This window comes from Vidua macroura, chromosome 8 (assembly GCF_024509145.1).
Source record: "Vidua macroura isolate BioBank_ID:100142 chromosome 8, ASM2450914v1, whole genome shotgun sequence".
NCBI lineage: Eukaryota > Metazoa > Chordata > Aves > Passeriformes > Viduidae > Vidua > Vidua macroura.
The window spans coordinates 23,353,656-23,365,865 of record NC_071578.1 but is presented as its reverse complement, the minus strand read 5'-3'; the positions used below and the strand labels follow the sequence as shown (position 1 = coordinate 23,365,865).

The 12,210-nt window shown below is 42.8% G+C and overlaps 2 protein-coding genes across 5 annotated transcripts in view; one reads left to right on the top strand and one right to left on the bottom strand.

Moving 5' to 3' along the window:
• Positions 1–1,533: 1,533 nt before the first annotated feature.
• On the bottom strand, positions 1,534–8,065 carry RPS24 (ribosomal protein S24). Of its 2 annotated transcripts, XM_053983466.1 has the most exons (7): positions 7,964–8,065; positions 6,558–6,623; positions 5,784–5,993; positions 5,238–5,348; positions 4,374–4,390; positions 2,270–2,305; positions 1,534–1,629 (listed from the first exon to the last, which is right to left on the bottom strand). In XM_053983466.1, exons 1-5 carry the CDS (start codon positions 7,964–7,966, stop codon positions 4,385–4,387), a joined length of 396 nt encoding a protein of 131 aa, XP_053839441.1. In that variant the 5' UTR covers positions 7,967–8,065; the 3' UTR covers positions 1,534–1,629; positions 2,270–2,305; positions 4,374–4,384. The 2 variants fall into 2 exon arrangements, with proteins under 2 accessions (XP_053839441.1, XP_053839442.1); XM_053983467.1 differs by lacking the exon at positions 4,374–4,390 and having other exon boundaries at positions 7,964–8,064.
• Positions 8,066–8,666: 601 nt separating this feature from the next.
• POLR3A (RNA polymerase III subunit A) overlaps positions 8,667–12,210 on the top strand; it is a 38,135-nt gene continuing 34,591 nt past the window's right edge. For all 3 annotated transcript variants that reach the window (XM_053983464.1, XM_053983465.1, XM_053983463.1), the window contains exons 1-4: positions 8,667–8,756; positions 9,641–9,776; positions 10,285–10,422; positions 10,961–11,132. In XM_053983464.1, the coding sequence (XP_053839439.1) occupies positions 8,713–8,756; positions 9,641–9,776; positions 10,285–10,422; positions 10,961–11,132 (490 nt within the window). In that variant the 5' untranslated portion in view covers positions 8,667–8,712. The remainder of the gene's footprint in view (positions 8,757–9,640; positions 9,777–10,284; positions 10,423–10,960; positions 11,133–12,210) is intronic.

The window sequence follows — 12,210 nt, the reverse complement described above, 5'->3', positions numbered from 1 at the left end:
AAGATTCCAATAATATGGCTCCAAGCTGTAACTATTTCAATCCATCTGCTTTGCAGTGTTACTGTACTACCCATATAAAACAAATCTGTACTAAATAAAATGCAAGACATTACAAAGCTGAAAGAAACCTTCAGTACTCCAATTCCAGAAAAAATTTCTTCTTCTGGAGGCAGACACCCCCAGAACAGCACTGTTTACTACGTAAACTCAAAACATCAATCTTACACAAGGCACTCTGTCACACACCTTTATGCAAGCACTTCTTTATAAATCCTTTCTTGATTGCATAGAACTAAGGTAAGGAGGCTTCTGAAAAGAGCAACTAGAATTTGTGCCAGCAGTCTAGAGCTTTCAAGTAGTAAACATTTGGAAAACACTAACTCTATGGTCTTCACTGAAACAGATGGTTTCCATTGAATTCAAACCAAGAGTGAAACAAGCATATCACTTCATGTCTCAGCTCCTTCACACAACTATTTTTAATGCATGTCTTCAAAGAAATTGACCTCTTTAGCAGGGGACAATTTGGCCTCCTTTCAGCCTATTCTATGAAAAATTGCCGCATGTCTTCCCTGTATTTGTGTTGCTGTGCTCACACCACCCCCTAGTGATTGTTCAATTACACTAAATAGTGTCACTCCTCTCATGCTGAACATTATATATGGCAAGGGTTTACTGCAGCACCACAGCAATGAGCTGTACAGCTAACAGCATGATGCTGCTGAACACAGACAGCAGCAACCCCACTAGCTCAAGACTTGAACTGAAGGTACTACAAGAGGCATTAAGTGCTTCACCTATACTTAGCAGATCTTGTACACCATCCCCTTTCCAACCCTTTAAAAACTCTTAGCTGTGGTAGAGATGGTTTTCTCCCTCAAACACTAAAAGTGTTTTTACCTATCTTACAATGTGCTGCCCAGTACAAAGGTAGTGCAATTCAAAAATACTGCATTTAGGTATAATGTCAGAGCCTTATTCAACACAGTTGCTAGAGCTGCCCAGTCTGCTTCAGTCCTATTTAAAGTACAGAATTTCTGCTTTCCATACTCCTCAAAACACCTGCACTAGACACTATCAGATGAATATTTAAGGGTGTGCCACACAGCTCGCAGGCCAGAGAGACACCCCAGAGCCTGTCCTGATAACTCAGGAACAAAAGACAAATCGTTCCTAACGCCTTCATTAGCCAAAATCTTAATTGTGGAAGTAGGCAGCTCTGAGTGTCTCTGTCTGCATGTTTGGTTCTCCCTTCCACTATGTTCTACAGGTCTATATGAAACAGGCAGTCAAACAAAAGGACTTTTCAAACCACAGCTTTAACAAGAGAATGTCTACCTCTAACACTGCCTGCTTGCAATTAGCTCCTACTGCTACCTGTAGTAGTAGGAAGCTGTGATTCACTTCAAATTGATACTCAACACTTGTTTAATTATAAAAGATTTTAATCCAGTGCAAACAGTACACCTATACTGAATTTCTCAAACTTTACAAAATGGTTACTTTTGAATTAAAATTAAAAGGCAAACCAGAATTTTATTGACAGAGTTTATTTGATGTTAAAGTCAGATAAGCAGCTTCTGCTTTCCAGAGTAATTCATTCTATACTTCTTCATAGAATGATGCTGCCTGTAAAGGAAAAAAAACAGATCACTGACACACAATTAAAACAATTTTTACATTTGTACTTTTATAAAGCCTGAAGAACTGTTTCCCAAACAAGTCAGGTGAACCACAATGCTCTTCTTGTAAGAGCATAAAGCTCAAAATTTCCCAGCACTGCAATGGCAATAAATGAGCCTGAATTACAGCAATTCTGTAGAAGAGATCAACAAGCTACAACTGCTTTGACAGCTTTCTGTTTAAGACATTACACTCACTATATCAGCTCCCAGACAGACTGTTTAAGCTCCTTCCAACTGAGTCACTCAGACCATTGGTAATAAAACCAGAGTTTTTTTCTGGAGCAGTTATGACCACAGCACTTAGATTCCTGCAGCAAAGATATAAAAATGTAGTCTGACTTCTCTGTAAGAGTATCCTGTCTGCAAGTATTTGATCAGGTATTTCATGCAAGTCAAAGTCACATAAGCTACCAACCCAGTAATAAGTGCAAAAGTGATTTGTAAATATTCTTAGCCTTAAACTCTTGCACTGGGCTCTATGTCTGCACAAGTTCCACAGTCTTTGCATAAATGAACCTCAGATTTGTTATCATAATGACTGCACTGCTGAATGCCTGCCCTTACAAAGCATTCTGAAGGCATACCTGTTATCTGTTTTCCACCTGAAGAATGTTCATTTACTGAAAAAGAAAAAGCATCAATTAGTAAGAATTTTATCTAAATTCTACTACTGTAGAAAATGGAGCTTTAAGGGTTTTCACTGACACTCATGTGCTTTTTTCAATTAACCACATTGAAATGTGATAGGAAACCCTGGAAGTTTTGACTACTGCAGAAACTGAAGACTTAAGATTTCATTTACTCCCTTAAACTCAACAGCTATTTAAAGCTTAACTAATGCTCAGAATGCAACTGCCTGTTCAATAATTATACCTACAGGCTACAATGGCTTCCAAGTGCTTATCCATCCACACTTCTGTTTGACAGCCCCACCTGTCAAAGGCTGTCACAGCTACAGCTGTGACATTAAAAGGGAGGGTGGGGATATTTTTGCATTTCAGTATCACTATTTTGAATGCAAAGACCAGGTGAGGCACATTCATATATATTTATTACAAATTTTAGCATGCTCAGTCAACTCTAGAGCCACAGAATATGTTAAATAACACAAAATATTTTAAAATACTTCTCTTGAAACTGCAGGGAAAACAGAATCGGAATGCTAAAGGAGTGAGAAGTGAAAGGAAGCATCAAAGAAAACAAGACATCAGCATAGTTATGGCTGAGTTCTTCATGACTACGTCATACATAACTTTTAGAATATACACTCGCCTAAACATTTCTCCGAATCAATAATGACACATTTACAAGGCCAAATAGTTCTCACAGATTCTGTAGGTGGACTCAAAAATGTATTCCAGGGCTCCTATTAAAAATTCCTCCACCCAGCTGTGATAAGGATGATGAACCATACCACATCATGATCTTTGAACACGCATTTCTGAAGACAAAGTTTACTGTATTTCACAAATGTTTTTCTATAACGCAGCACAGAATTCTTCTCAAGTAAGTTCTTCAGGAAGTGCACAAAATAATTTATCTTAAGTGACAACACAAAGATTAACAAATCTGGTAAACAAGTCACTTCTAACCCATGCATACTTATCAACTGAAAGATTAATTAAAAAGACATCAAAATATCTCTCATCAAAACCACAGTTCACCTACTACTAAGACTACACTTAGTAGTATCAAGTTTGACAAGCACTTGATACACAAGTCACATCTCCTACGTAATTACCACAGGGCATGATCCTTGCCTTCAATTTCTGAACTGCTGATATGCTTTAAGAGCTTCTATTAACTGGACACCATTAATAATTTAAGTGAGTCATTTGATCACTTTTCATTAACACTCAAAACCAGCTACCTTCAGGTGTAAAAGTCTTAAAAGGACAAAGTTCCTCCAAACTACCAGGATTGGTGCAACACGAAATGACTCCTTTGCCATTGACAGAAGTAGGTACATTAGATGTTACTACTATACCAAATGCTAATTTTGTGCCATAAACCATCTTAAGACTTCATTATTAAAACAGCATTAAAGCACAAAGGAAGAAGGCTCCTATTGTTTTCTAGTAGAGTAATTCCCTGATCTAGTAACTGTCAATAAGACTGGTTCCTTTCCATCCAGGGATAACAAGAACTTCACTTCCACACTAACTACTAAATCTAATGTCATTGAGGTTTCCAATTCCACTGTAACTTGTGTTTTAACTTGGAATACTGCAGGACAAGAGTTAAATACAGTTTAATGCTGACAACTGTGCCATTTCCAAGCACCATCTCAATTGCACCAATTGTGATGTGACTTAGCTTTCACATACACCACTACTTTCACACAATGGTCAAGTTATACATGCAACTGCACTGTACTACTTTGAATCAGATCCTGTGGTGACTGAACCACCGTCTCAAGTCAACAACATTGGGTTTCTTGGATTTCTTCTCACTGGGAATTATTTTCAAGTTAATTCACTAGTTTAAAAAAGTCTGGTTTGCTATTAGGCAAATTTTACTTCCAAGTCACACAAATAAAATTCATTATGTAATTAAATGAACCCTCACGTGACAGATATAAGTTTAAATCAAACATGCATACAAGGCAGTACAGTGCTTTAATTAAAAGGATAAACACATTTCAGTGATGTATAATTCAGGCACCAAATCCATGCTCATTTCCAGTACCTGCAGATACTTCATTTCTGATGGAGAGTTCCAAGAAAGTAGGAAAAAAGCAAAAGTGAAGATTACTGAAGTTCAAGATATCAAGGTATTTTCACAGCTACAGAACTAAGCATCAAAACCCATTACCCTCTCTCCCCTTGCTGAAACACCTGAAAAAAAACCCACTTGCCTGCTCAGCTTATTCAATTTTTATCAGAAGACAGAACACTGTGAAGGAAAGTGACTGGCTTCCCACCCAACCTACGCCTCAGCTTTGGTTCTGTTTCGTGGTAGAGGAAATCTGCCTCCCTCCAACCTGCCTGTATCAGGTCCTAGCCACAGCCCCGGAGGGCTGCATCAGTCTAGCCTCACCAGAGAAAAAGACTCCACTACCTTGGGCATCAGTCCCTCAAACCCCAAGGCATTCTACCTTATTTCTACCTGACTGCCTACAGCACACATCCTTAAACTTACCTCAGGAAGGAACACCATACCAACAGTAACTTGGGGGAGTAAGCATTAGGGGTTTAGGCAGCCTGAGTAACAAGTGTTAAGATTATCTAGTGTGTGTATTGCGAGACTGAGTTAAGTGATTAGAGTAACACTGTTAGATTTATGAAGTTTAACTTTAGTTCAAGTGACACATAGGAAACAGTAATTTAGGAAGCATTGTTTCACATGTTGTATCAGCTAGGCTGGCAGCAGTGAGGAGCAAAACTAAGCTACTGAGCTGATGACAAGCTATACAACATACAGTTTACCTTCTGTTATCCAGTAGAACAGGTGAAAAAATGGAAGAAAAACAATGTTATTGTGTTGAAGAATTCATAATCAACATTTTAAAGGTATACGTTCACTCTAGCATAAAAGATATTCTCATCCTACCTTCTTGCCAGCACCAACATTTGCCTTGGCTGTACCCCTGACTTTCTTCATTCTGTTCTTACGCTCTTTTCGCTGCTTCCTGGAAGTCTTTTTCTTTTCATACAAGCCGTGCTATTAAAAACAGTTGAAAGTTGCTTTTAACATTGTTTCTCTACTAACAACTCTTGAATTTAAGTTCTATGATTTCTGAAATGTTCAAATACACTTTAAATTTGAAAAAAATAACTAAATAGCAAGATCATTAACTAATGAATGATTCAACACAGAATGTAAACATTGAAGAGGCACATGGATCAGTCCCATTTCTTATGCTTATTCTAGACCTTTATTAGTGTTTTGTTAAAAGTTACTGTTAAACACCTCTGGTATTATCAGTTTTGCCTTCCCAATTCCCTAGTAATATAGAATAAAAACACACTTAGCCTATTTGGCAAATGCAGAAGTTAACATGTGCTATTTTAGGAGCTCTCATACAACTGTACTTTCACAAAACTTGTGTTTTTACACACGCAAATCCTGCTTTGAAGATACCAGAAAACAACATACCCTGGCAAGCCTGTGTTTTGGTTCATTTTTCTTTGCATAGTCCAGGGAATCATAGATCATGCCAAAACCTGTTGTCTTGCCACCACCAAAGTGAGTTCTGAAGCCAAAGACGAAAATTACATCAGGGGTTGTCTTGTACATTTTTGCCAGCTTTTCCCTGATTTCTGTTTTGGGGACTGTGGCCTTCCCAGGATGAAGAACATCAATCACCTAAAAAAGAATTTTAACAAGTTGATAAAAAGTCAATATCCAGTACACAGCCCCACCAGATGCTACAATCCCAACATGAGCTCAACATTTAAACTAACCCACTTTAGAAGCAGAAACTATTATTCATTTGACACAAAAGCAATCAGAAGTTTCTTGCGTCACTGAGTCATTTAGACTGAAGAATACCTTTAAAATCACTAAATCCAACAGTAGGTCCAATCCTGTCAAGTGTCTCAATGGTGCTAAGCCATGTTCTGAAGTGCTACACCTACATGTCTTTTAAATACCTGCAGGGGAGATGACCTAACCACTTCCCAGGGGAGCCTATCCCAATGCTTAATAATCCCTTTGGTGCAGAAATTTCCCTCAACATCCAGTCTCAAGCTGGTACAACTTCACCATCAAGATTTACTTTGAGCATACATCAACGTATTTAAACCCATACACTCTTAAAATTCTTAATTTAAGAACCCTGGAGATTTTAAGGGCCCCATATTTATAGCAGCTAAACCTTCCAGCTTAGAACCACCAAACAAATAAAGGCAATTTTCTGTAGTCTTTTACCATCTGCTTGCGCTGCAGAAGTCTGTTGGTCATGAACTTCCTGGTTCTGATGGTCACTGTGTCATTCTGCAAGAGAAAACGTTAAATAAAACAAAACAATAGCTACAAATGCAACAGAAACTGAATATGTGCATAAATAATGCATAGTACCACATCGGTCAGGAGCCTCAGATACTGACAGTGAGCTCACAACTTAAGTGGGCTGGTCTTGGGCTACAGAAAACACCCTTAAGTGAGAAACTGACAAACTCAATCCCCAGTTTCCAAAACACAACAGCAACATAAACTCCTTCACTACCATGAAAAGCTGAAGCAGCTTTACTAAAACATATGGATCTCAATCCCAAGTACTCTAACAATATAACACAAGTTTCCTTCTAAACCCAAATGTTACCACCTCTATGGCTTCCCACCCCTAAGGACAAGGGAGCACCCAAGATTCCTGGATGCTCCTGGTTGAAAGGAAAACCAGGTCAGTGGGTCCAGAAAAGCTTACCAAGTTTTTTCAGTAAATTACACACTTGGCATGGCACTTGGTGTGTCTGACCTCAGAGTAAGGACACGGCAGTGGGTGGGGGGATAAAGGGCAGGGTGAAAGTGAAGATACAGAACAGAGTGACTGACCATGCACTAGAACAGTAAAGAAGCTCTTCCTGATGTTCAGGTGAAACTTCCCGGGCATCAGTTTCTGCCCTTGCCTCGAGTACTATTGCCTGGCACCATCAAGCAGAGCGTGGCTACATCCTCTGATACCTCCCTTCAAATACGGATAGACACTGATAAGATCACCTGTCACCCCTTCTTGAACGGAAGACGTTCAGCTCTCTCAGCCTTTCCTCATAGGAGAAATGCTCCAGTCCCCCAGTCATCCTCACTGCCCTCCTCTGGAACCGCTCCAGGAGCTCCATGTCTGTCCTGGACTCAGGAGCCCACAACGGACACTACGCTCCAGGTCCAGCCTCACCAAGGCTGACAAAAGAGCAGATCAGCTCCCTCGAGCTGCTGGCCATGCTCTTCCTAACGCGATGCGGAAACTTCTCCGAAAACCCTGCACGGCACTGCTTCCACAAGGCTTGCAGACAGGAGCAGCCGCGATAACCGCGGGCGTGACCCACGGCAGCCCCCGAGCACCCCCAGAGCAGCAGCACACAGGTGCCGCACTGTCAGAGCGCGGGGCTGCTCTGACCGAGCACAGACACGGCGCGGCCCTCACCCCGCAGCTCCCTGCTGCCAGTGGGCACGGACGCGCGGCGGCCGGGCCGCAGGAGCCCGGGCTCGGTGCCCGCCATTCCCCCGCGGGCGGATGCGGGCGGGCCGGGCCGGCGGGGCGCGGCGGTGCGGGGGCGCGGCGGGGCCCGGATGGCGGCGGCGCGGGGCGGATGGCGGGGCCCGGCCCCAGCACTCACCATGGCGGCGACCGCGGCTCCTGCGACCGGAAGAGAAAAGGATCGGCGCCACCCCGCGGCCAATCATAAGGCGGCGCGGGGCCCTTCCTGCAGGGGTGGAGTTGTGCGTGGGGCTGTCCGTTCCAGAGCCGGACCTGGCAGGAAATAGCGGCGGGCGTGGCTTTAGTGTGCCTGATGAGACGCGGGGCGGAGGCAGCTCCGCGTCCCGCCGGGGCGAGGCTCCGCTGCGGGCGGCTGCCTCAGCCGGGCTCAACCCCGCCGTGTGCTGGCTCTGCCCTGGGGTTGTGCGCCCTGGGGGTCCCGCCGCTGGTGACCTAGGGCTGCCGTGGGCACACGCAGAGCCACGGACTGAAGGTGGCGGCGCAGCCTGGCTGAGCAGTTGCTTGGGGCTCAGGGAGTTGGGGCCTCTTCGGCCTCGGGCAGAGACGACTGAGAGGGAACCTCATTCATGTGCATAGACAGGGAGGGGTGTCAGAGAGCGGAGCCGGGCTCAGCTCCGTGGTGCCGGATAACAGGTCAAGGGGCGGTGGGCAGGCCGTGCTCAGGAAGTTCCACCTGAACATTAGGAGCAATTCGTTCGCTGTGCGCTGAGCGCGCCCGGAGCAGCGTGCCGGAGGGGCTGTGGGAGCGCCCTCCGTGGGGATTCCCCCGAACCGGCGGTGCCGGCAGGGGGCGCTGCGGGCGGAGGCCGCGCTGACCGCCCCGGCCCAGGCCCCGCGTGCAGCCGCGCGGGCCCCGCCGCCGCCGCGATGGTGAAGGAGCAGTTCAGGGAGACCGATGTGGCCAAGAAAATGTGAGTGGGGTCGTGCGGTGCCCGCGGGCTGAGGCGGGAGCAGCACAATTGCGGGGGACAGAACCGCTGTAGCCGGAGCTGGGAGAGCGTTGGCGTGGAGGGCCGCGGTGGACAGCTCATGGCTCATGCTCCGCTTCTAGGAGCGCTGGCACAGGCTGGGTCCTCCCACACGGGTGGCTGTGCCTGTGTCCAGCTGTGGGGATGCCCGGGAAGGTCGATAAATCCCTCAGATAAAAACCACCAACTCACCGTAAAGCAGCTTTATTTTATTATAATTATCTGAAAAGAACCTGTTTTAGCAATGTTGTGAATCAACCTAGCAACTTTTGCATTGTTTTCGGGTACTTTGGGGTCCTGAGAAAGGCAACGAAGCTGCTGAAGGAACGCTAGCCCTAGGGAGAGCGTCTGTGGGAGCTGGGGTGTTCAGCTTGGAGAAGAGGAGGCTCAGGGGAGACCTAAAACAACCTGAAAGGAGGGTGTAGCCAGCTGGGAATTGCTTTCTTCTCCCAGGCAACCAGTGACTGGATGAGAGAGCACAGCCTTAAATTGCGCTAGGGAAGGTTTAGCTCGGACATCAGGGAGAACTTCACAGAAAGGTGGTTAGGCATTGAATGGTCTGCCCAGGGAGGTGGTGGAGTCACGATCCCTGGAGGTGTTTAAGGAAAATCTGGATGTGGTGCTCAATGCCGTGGTCTAATGGACAAGGTGGTGTTTGGTCATAGGTTGATTTCAGTGATCTCCGAGGTCTTTTTCAATCTGATTGTTTCTGTGATACTTGCATGTAGGTGTGCTTGTCATTGTATGTGTTTTTGCATATATATATATATGCACACACACACATATAAATATTTGCCCATACATACATCTGAAATTTCCTGTCCTAGAAGCCACATCTGTTTTGGCATGAAATCTCCAGAAGAGATGCGTCAGCAAGCTCATATTCAAGTGGTCAGCAAAAATTTGTATAGTCAGGACAACCACCACTCTCCGCTGCAATATGGAGTGCTGGACCATCGCATGGTGAGAACCTTTCTTTTGTTTTCCAAACTCTTTCTGGGGAATTGCTGAAGTGGTTAAAAAAAAAGTTGGGGTCACTGAAACGTACTGTTTGTCCAAAGTAAGTTCAAATGTGTCTTTATTTAAATTTCATAGACTATTAGCTGCAGTGCCTGCTACTTTTTTCACACTTTTGGAAGGCAGGAATGCATTCTCTTGAGGCAGGAAGGAAGTTACTTTTCTGCCTGCTGGGACACCCAGAGACAAAATGCCACAATGTAATGGGCTGTAAATCAGTTGCAAGAGCTGCCTGAGTCCAGGTCATTGGTGTCAGCAGGGACTGTGTGTAAAAACCATTTTTCTTAAGGGTCAGAATTACTGTAGTGCTATTGATGTGCTTCTGATGCTGGGGAAGAGGAATGGCTCTGCTGCTTTGATTCCTGACTAGCTTATAAACTGTTGTGTTCTGTCTCTATCCCATCAGTTACAGCTTACTTTTTTTCTCTACATGTGTGTTCTCTTTCTCCCAAAGGGAACCAGTGAAAAAGACCGTCCCTGTGAAACCTGTGGGAAAAGTCTGGCTGATTGTTTAGGGCATTATGGGTACATTGACTTAGAACTACCATGCTTTCATGTTGGGTACTTCAAAGCTGTGATAGGCATCTTACAGGTAAACATGATCATGCTTTTTTGTCAGTTTCTAGTCTAAAAAAGGAAATTTTCATGAAATATGATGTTTGAAAGTAATTGAGAAGGCCAAAATAAGGTTGTGTTATTAATCTATCTTTGTGTACATTTTCTTTTGTAAAATACATGTATTTGAAGACCAGTCTTAGTGACGTTCTATGTAATCTCAGACCGAAAATTTTAATCTATTAGTTTTCTGCAGTTTGAATTAAATATATGCAGAATAATTTGCCTTTCAGAACATAAAAGTAAATCAAAGTTCTGTTTGCTTTATATGAATTTTTAAGGCCCTGCAGAGCTTAGCTAAAGATTTGCCTCATGGACTGTATTTTTCTCATGTGCTTTTAAATGTGTATTTCAATATGTGATTTGGTCTTTCAGTCAAGACAGTGGTATCTCATTCAAAAAAATGCACTTTTGTGCATTTGCACTTTTGTGTTGGAGAGCTTAAGCTATAGTTCAAGAGGTGACATCTCTGAATGTGTCTCAAACAACTGTGTTTATACATGTTTACCTTTAAGATGATCTGCAAAACCTGTTGCCACATCATGCTGTCAGTGGAAGAAAAAAAGCAGTTTTTAGATTACCTAAAACGACCGGGCCTTACATATCTTCAGAAGAGAGGGCTAAAAAAGAAAGTGTCAGAGAAGTGCCGAAAGAAAAACACTTGTCCTTACTGTGGGGCCTTTAATGGTGAGTATTGACACAGGCAGTTTGTGAAGTTATCTGCTCTGATGGTTTTCACCTTGATGGCTGTGGTAGCATCCAAATTATAAATGTGCTTGTTCATTGCACAGCTAATGCGTATTCTCTCTGGCCTTTCTTAAAAAAACAGGTAATTGCATTTTTAGGGCCAGACACATGTTTGTTTGTTCACTTCTCATTTGTGTGGATACAGACATTTTTCTAGTTGCTTGTGTTATTTCATGTTTCGTGGAAGTAACTAATATTTGATACTTGAATAATGACAAAAAAAAAAACCTTTTTAATGTGTTTTTAAAAATACTGGGAGCTATTGGCAGTGATCAGTACATTCACATAGAAGCATTGATAGCATTTGTAATTTTGAGTGAGCATCATTTTTCATAATTGAATTAGATTATCTTTTTTAAGATTATTCCTTCTTCAGGGCAGATCATTTTTGTAAGAGTTTGTATCTGGTTTTAAAAATATGTCCTTTTTTTTTATCTACTGATCATGTGTTATTGCTGTGTAAGGACTTGGTGTATTACAGATTCATAGTAGATAGTTAATCCCTAACTTAAAACTTCATGAAAATTATGGGTTCTCTGTTGAAATGTTCAACAACTCAGTAAAAAGAGAGCTGCTTTATCATACGTGCCCAGTCTGCACATAGGGGGCATAAACAGTAACCATTTAGAAAAGTTACATGATAGGTCAGGATGCTTCTGTAAAAAGCAGAAGAGAGCAGAACAGAGCATTTGGCCTAGTCTGTGACAGTTTCATGAATAATGTTACCTGCATGACATGAAAATATCAGATTTTTCTGAGAATTCACTTCTAAAATTACTTCAGAAGATAGTGGTAAGATACATAAATGGCACTTCTTAGTCCTGTTTTTAGTGTGAGAACTTCTACTTTAGAAATATCTCCTGTGAATGAGGTGAAGCTGAATTAAAGGTGTAGGATAAACCACCTACGTTCAGCCTCAGAGGCTGCACCATCATGGAGGTACACCAAACCATCCATATAAAAAGGTATAACTTGATTGTCCTTTTGTTGTTCTGTGTTGTTGTCTGGTTAATAAAGC

Excerpts from the sequence above, each read along its gene's own strand:
- RPS24 (XM_053983466.1), bottom strand. Across the intron at positions 5,994-6,557 it reads TTCTGCAGCGCAAGCAGATG|GTGATTGATGTTCTTCATCC; the intron begins GTAAAAGACTAC and ends ATTCTTTTTTAG. Across the intron at positions 5,349-5,783 it reads CAAAACACAGGCTTGCCAGG|CACGGCTTGTATGAAAAGAA; the intron begins GTATGTTGTTTT and ends TGTTTTTAATAG.